The sequence below is a fragment of the Eretmochelys imbricata genome, chromosome 1, assembly GCF_965152235.1.
Source record: "Eretmochelys imbricata isolate rEreImb1 chromosome 1, rEreImb1.hap1, whole genome shotgun sequence".
Classification (NCBI taxonomy): Eukaryota; Metazoa; Chordata; order Testudines; family Cheloniidae; genus Eretmochelys; species Eretmochelys imbricata.
The window spans coordinates 164,856,696-164,863,128 of NC_135572.1; the positions used below are offsets into that span (position 1 = coordinate 164,856,696).

Below are 6,433 nucleotides of genomic sequence, written 5' to 3' on the forward strand. Positions count from 1 at the left end.
TATTTATATACCTTCTAGAATTTTCACCACTTGTGATAATAAGTTTCAACACCATTTATCATTAGACCTTACAGCCCCTTTTTAATTTCCCTCTATTTTGGTCTTCTGGGAGCAGATTTTTCTCTGATGAAATAACTGTATATTAAAACAAAAATGAAAAAAAAAGCAGATGCGCACATTTCACTGCGTGTTTTGACAGCATTGTCAGCAAGGTGGTTTTGAATTTGTATGTTTGACATGTTATCACACAGTTACATACTGCCACCTTGAGTGCTTGTTGTAGTATATCTGTTCAAACTTTAAATTCCATGCAAATGATACTTTTAATTTTCCATTAATCAAATAGTTAATCGTTTGTTTTATTCTCCCAGACTTTGCACATTGGAAGCTCGCATTTGGCTCCACCAAAACCAGACAAACAGTTTTTGATTTCACCTCCAGCCTCTCCTCCTGTTGGTTGGAAACAAGTAGAAGATGCTACGCCAGTCATTAACTATGACCTTCTCTATGCTATCTCCAAGCTAGGGCCAGGTAAGAAGGATTCTGAGCTTAAAGTTTTAATACTTGTGTTTGAGTAAAAAATGACTTGGAATACTAGTAATAATTCAAAAAGATTTTTCCTCCAAGATATTTGTTCATTATCAATTAAATTACTAACTACAGAAAACAGTCTGAAGTTTTTTTTATGTCAAGGATTGTTTTCGAAATCACCTTTTTGTATCAAAAAGATAAAAATTTCCATAGGAATATCCTTGCCAGAACAAAACATTCTTGCTGAGTCATACAACACGAATTATAAGATTATAAAATTTAAAATAAAATTGTAACTCTAACATAAGTTTCCCCAGAAATAAAATGGCACTTCTAAAATATTTATATTTTAACTATATAGCTACTACTTTTTCTTAAACACGGTTGCTGTTGTTCAACCATCTGACAGTAAATTAATAACTGACATAGGTCTAGCCACTTTCATCAGAGGATTTGCAGACGTTGCACATATTAAGTCTCACACCACTGTGATGTTGTGTTGTATCCATTTGATAAAGGCTTTTTTGAAATCAGAGAGGATAAGTGACTTATCACACTGTAAGTCAGTGGCAGAGGGGAATAGAGGAAGCTCTAAGAGCCTGGCTCCCATTTATCTGCAGAACTGGAGGCAGAATCCCTTGTTTGTTCTGTGGGAGCTTTCATCAATTTTCTGTAAAACTATTTGGGAAAAACTGTGCAAGGGACACCTTACAAACTATCCAGCCTGGCTTGCTCTTTGGTTCCCTAAAATATCTGATGTCGCAAGCACCACAATTTGTATGGTGATGCAACTGCTAAGATACTGAGGTCTTAAAAGCATGAGGATAAAACATACCAAATTGAGTGGAACAGAAGAAAAAGTGACCAGAGGAACACACACAGAAATATGAGTGCTAGTTTCTTTCTCCTACAGAAAAGGTATTTGAAAATAATAAATTGTAGGGTTGTTTCTGATTGACATAGTCAAATGACTAATCAATGGACATAACAAAATTATAACACAGCCTATCTAAATGCTATCCAAGTAGATGTGTAAAATCCCTTCTAGCGAATTCTGTTGTTACACAGGAATCCCAGGGCAGAATTCAGCCCTTTAGGTTTTGGTCAGCAAAACTATATCTAACTTCATTAACTTCTGCCAGTGGAAGCCTTGGAAGAAATCTGCTTCTGTGGTTTTAAATCTTCATGGTATGGAGATGGACAGTTCTCCTGAATGATCAGATTTGATCATACTGTTCAAATTTTGCGGATGAGACAAACCTGGTAGAGTTGCAAACACTTTGGAGCCTAGAGCTAAAATTCAAAGGGATCTTGATAAATTGGAGAACTGGGCTATGGACAACAAAATGAAATTCAACAAAGGTAAATGTAAGGTGCTATACGTCAGGAAGAAAAAACATATGCACAAATACAGAATGGGGGATAACTGGTTTGGCAGCAGCACTGCTGAGAACATCTGGTAATTGTGGTGGATCACAACCGTAACACGAGTCAACAATGCGATATTGCAAAAAAGCAAATGCAATTTTGGGTTGCAATAACCAAGGTATAGCATACAAGTCACAGGAGGTGATAGTACCACTCTACTTGGTGCTGGTTAGTCTTCAGCTGGAGTTGTGTGTCCAGTTTTGGTCACTGCTGTATAGAAAGGATGTAGAGAAACTGGAAAGGATCCAAAGGTAAGCGACAAAGATGATCAAAGGGATGGAATGCAAGCCATATGAGCAAAGGCTGAAGGAACTGGGTATGTTTAGTTTGGAACAGTATAGATGAAGTAAGGACATGACTGCGGTGTTCAAATACTTGAAAGGCTGCAATAAAAAAGATGGAGAAAAGATGTCTCTCTTGCCACAGAGGCAGGGCCCGCTCTAGGTTTTTTGCCACCCCAAGCAAAAAATTTGCCTCCCCAAGCTCCGAGATTGCAACTGCCCAAGCATCCCTGGAATTTTGCCTTCCCAAGCACATGCTTGCTTTGCTTCTGCCTATAGCCAGTCCTGCACAGAGGGCAGGGGGTTCAAACTGCAGCATAGAAGATTTGATTAAATGTCAGGAAATACTTCCTCACTGTAAGAACAGTAGGACAATGATACTCACACCTTCTTGTCAATTGTTAGAAATGGGCAATGTCTACCTTGATTGCATTCGCCTCATTAGCACTACAAAAGTAATTTTCCTCCTTTGATATTCACCCCTTCTTGTCAACTGTTGAAAATAGGCCACTTCCACCTTAATTGATTTAGCTTCTTTAGCACTGATCCCCCACTTGGTAAGGCAACTCCTATCTTTTCATGTGCTGTAATATTTATACCGCTTTCTGTATTTTTCACTCCAGGCATCTGATGAAGTGGGTTTTAGCCCATGAAAGCTTATGCCCAAACAAATTTGTTAGTCTCTAAGATGCCACAAGGACTCGTTGTTGTTGTTGTTGTTTGTTTTTAAATTTAGACTGTTTGTTCTGTGCTTACTGTGTAGAATGGAGCTTTTTTGACCAGTTTTGCTAATGTTCTAACTTTCAGGAGAAAAGTATGAACTCCATGCTGCAACTGACACTACTCCCAGTGTTGTTGTCCACGTATGTGAGAGTGACCAGGAAAATGAAGTGGAGGAGGAAGAGGAAGGCATGAAGAAACCCAAACCAAAAATTATTCAGACAAGAAGGCCGGAGTATACTGCTACTCATTTAAGTTGAAGTGGTTCTAACTTTCAAGGGTTTCAAGTAGACGTATACAAGAAAAATGCTTACTATGGAAGTGTCAGGTCACAGGTTTGGTGGCAGTGGCTGCAGCAATAGTAGGAGAAATTCCAATGTAATTTAACCCAGAAAAACACTGGAAGTTTCCTCATTGTTTTTAATGCTGCACATTGGTTAATATGTATGGAACCGAAAATAAACTTCCAGATCAGAGTTAGGGTGATCAGAAAAAGGCATTTTGAGAAACCTTCCTTGATAAGGAATCCTAGGCTGCTTCATTATAAAACAGATGGGGAAAGCTTTCTTTGTTCTATCTCACATGATACGCCTCTAATTCATAGGCTAGACATATGTGAAGTACATGTGATACTGAGATGGTTTAAGGATATGGGAATTGTAAACATTTTTCTTAGGTTGTTTTGTGCATGTTGTTTACTGATGTTCAAAAATAACTTTGCATTATTTTCTATATAGTTTCTCATTTCACGCTTTTTGAAATCTGGGAAGTTGTCTTCAATGCTTATCTCTCAGCATCCTGGGTGTCTTACTGTATGTATGTTTTATTGGTACCCAGTTTCCAGTGGACATACAATTTATGTAGCACCTTATTTTGGTGCAATATAATTTGTGCTTTTAAAATTTTAATCTGTTATTAAATGCTTATGTGGGATTTTGTCTAGCAAAGTTATGGAAAAAACTGTGCAATAGGAAAATTGTTCAAGTAAGTGGATTTTAAGTTATTTAAACTTTAAGTTATACGTTTTTAAGTAATGCTGGTTCAATTATTTTGATTTTCTCCTTTTGAAAAACAAAATTCTTAAACATGTAAATAAAGCTAGTACTGTATATTCACAGCAGTGTACAGTTTTCAGTGAGAAGTATGGCAAAGGAAGAAAACCTGAGCTGTATTACTTTTTACATTAACTTGTACATTGTAGCTGGTGCAGTTACACATTTTAACAGTGATTCAACACACATGATGTGAAATAGATGACAGATGTGTGGTATGTTTAAGTGGGATGGAGTGCCTTTTCCCCATTAATTTGTGATGGGATTGTTATACTAGTTGAACACTTGTATTTTTTCTAATGGCTATGTCCGTCCAATATGTATTCTCTTTTGGCTTTGTTTCCAAAACAGGCTGGTATTTAGAAATGCTTAGTACCAAGTAATAATGCATGCTTTATCAGTTCAGGTGATGGCTTGCTGTGGGAACAGATAAGCTTTCATTCTGTTTGGTTTGAGTACTGTTTTAAGGACAGTGACGAATGATGTACAAGTTTTCTGTCATGTTTACATAACAAACAAATACATGCTGTACCAGTTCAAGTGTTTCCAAGAATCTGCTTTTAAAATGGAGATTCTGACTTTGAAATATTTTAATACTTTTTTAAAATATACTAATATATTGACAAAATATACTGTTGGGGGAGGACATGTTTCTCTTTTAGAAGGAGAGGTATTTTGGGGGTTCGGACATGTTTTTAGAAATAAAGACCCTGATCCTCTTTTTGAAGTCAGTGGGAACTTTGCCATTAGCTTCATTAGTAGTAAGACTAGGCTTGGGATCAGCATTGTAGCTGTTGTTGCATTAAAATGAAATGCGTTATGATGTGCCATTTGTAGTTAATGTTGACTTGGAAGCCCAACATAATACACTTTTGGGTAGAAATAGACAAATATTATAAAGAATACAATACTGTATGTACCGATGAATTCGTACAATCATTCCAACTGATAATACAGTATAGACTCCACACCACTAAAAGCCTACCATTGTGCTGACCAAGACACACAATGTTATTGTGACCAAAGAGAACAGAAACCTGTTAAACCTCAGTAATCGTCTGGAGTTGTAGGGCCCTATTCTGATGGATTAGATTTACAGTAAGCAGGCATGCACACAGACTGATGCTGAGTTTTGGTTCCTATCTGTGACAGAGAGAGAGAGAGATGCTCTCCCTGTGTATGTTATGTTGTTTGATACCAAGTTTGCAGGTGTAGAATGTCACCCAGCATAGCTTTAGGTCAGGCTGTGTTTTACTGCTGATTTCATACAGTATATAAATTCAGGGGCACATGAGCTACTTTTCTGTTACTGAAGTGTAAACAGACTGCAATGCATGACATTCTTTGTTCTTTTTATTTTTAAGTGCAGGATACAATGACCAAACTTAGAGAAACATCGAAGCACACAAATGTCTCTAGTATAGCTTTCTAAGGCTTCCCATGTAGCCAAAGACACTGCTGCTAAATTTGATGCAGATGTTTTATATTTGCCCTTCATTCAGCACAAAACCTTTGGCCTAATTTCTGTAGCATTCTCCTCCATCTCCTCTTCTGCTGCCAGCATAGACCCTGAACACTGGGTGCTGTTACTGTTGCTTCTATGGGACTGCCAAGATGCATCAATTATCTTCAATAGAAAAGAGAATGTAAAACAAACAGTGACATGATTTGGAATGTTGGTACACATTGAGACATTCTGCATGATGGAGGTTGAAGGTAGTCATTCAGATTCAGAACTATGAATGATTTGGGCTGGCTGCAGTTTCTGCCACTCTCAACTGTATTTGTGAACATGGATTACTGGACGGTAACTGCCCATCTTGCTGTCCGCCCCCAGTTTGTGTATCTTGGCCTATGTCTGTTCTCTTAGCACCAATGTGGTGTATGGATCACTCTGTTTCTGTATGAAAATAACAGCTGTTCTGTTAAGACAAACTGGTATTTTATAAGATTGTATAGTATGGGACATATTTAAATTAAAATATTTGGATTGTCTACTTATAAATGTTGTGTTGTTTATGCATGAAACAATAGTTAAAGATTTTGGTGTAAAAATGCTTAAACTTCAAGCATCCAAAAATATACTTATGTTAGGATAAGGACTTTGTCCCCGCTTACTTGGTAGGCTCACATCCTTGCCAACCAAATTTAATATTAATTAGGGGGGAGAATCCAGTTTGATAGTCTTCGATAGTCTTTTACAACATTGTTTAATCTCTTTAAAAATATTTTTCATAGTGTCAATAGTTTCATATACGTAGCCAGCAAGCCTAGTCATTACAAAACATTACGAGGCATGCAAAATACATTAAAGGGCCACCTCTTAACCCAGGGTAAGAATTCTTTTATTCTAAAATAAGTGTGGAGAAAGGAGTTTTTGATGTCAATGTTAGTCTTTTACATTTTCTTCTGCATAGAAAC

General features: G+C 37.0%; 1 protein-coding gene across 3 annotated transcripts in view; it reads left to right on the forward strand.

Moving 5' to 3' along the window:
* The window catches only part of RCAN1 (regulator of calcineurin 1), a 75,425-nt gene extending 69,408 nt beyond the window's left edge, over window positions 1–6,017 (forward strand). For all 3 annotated transcript variants that reach the window (XM_077818855.1, XM_077818846.1, XM_077818863.1), the window contains 2 exons: window positions 372–531; window positions 3,048–6,017. In XM_077818855.1, coding sequence (XP_077674981.1) covers window positions 372–531; window positions 3,048–3,220 — 333 coding nt within the window. In that variant the 3' untranslated portion in view covers window positions 3,221–6,017. The remainder of the gene's footprint in view (window positions 1–371; window positions 532–3,047) is intronic.
* Window positions 6,018–6,433: the final 416 nt, after the last annotated feature.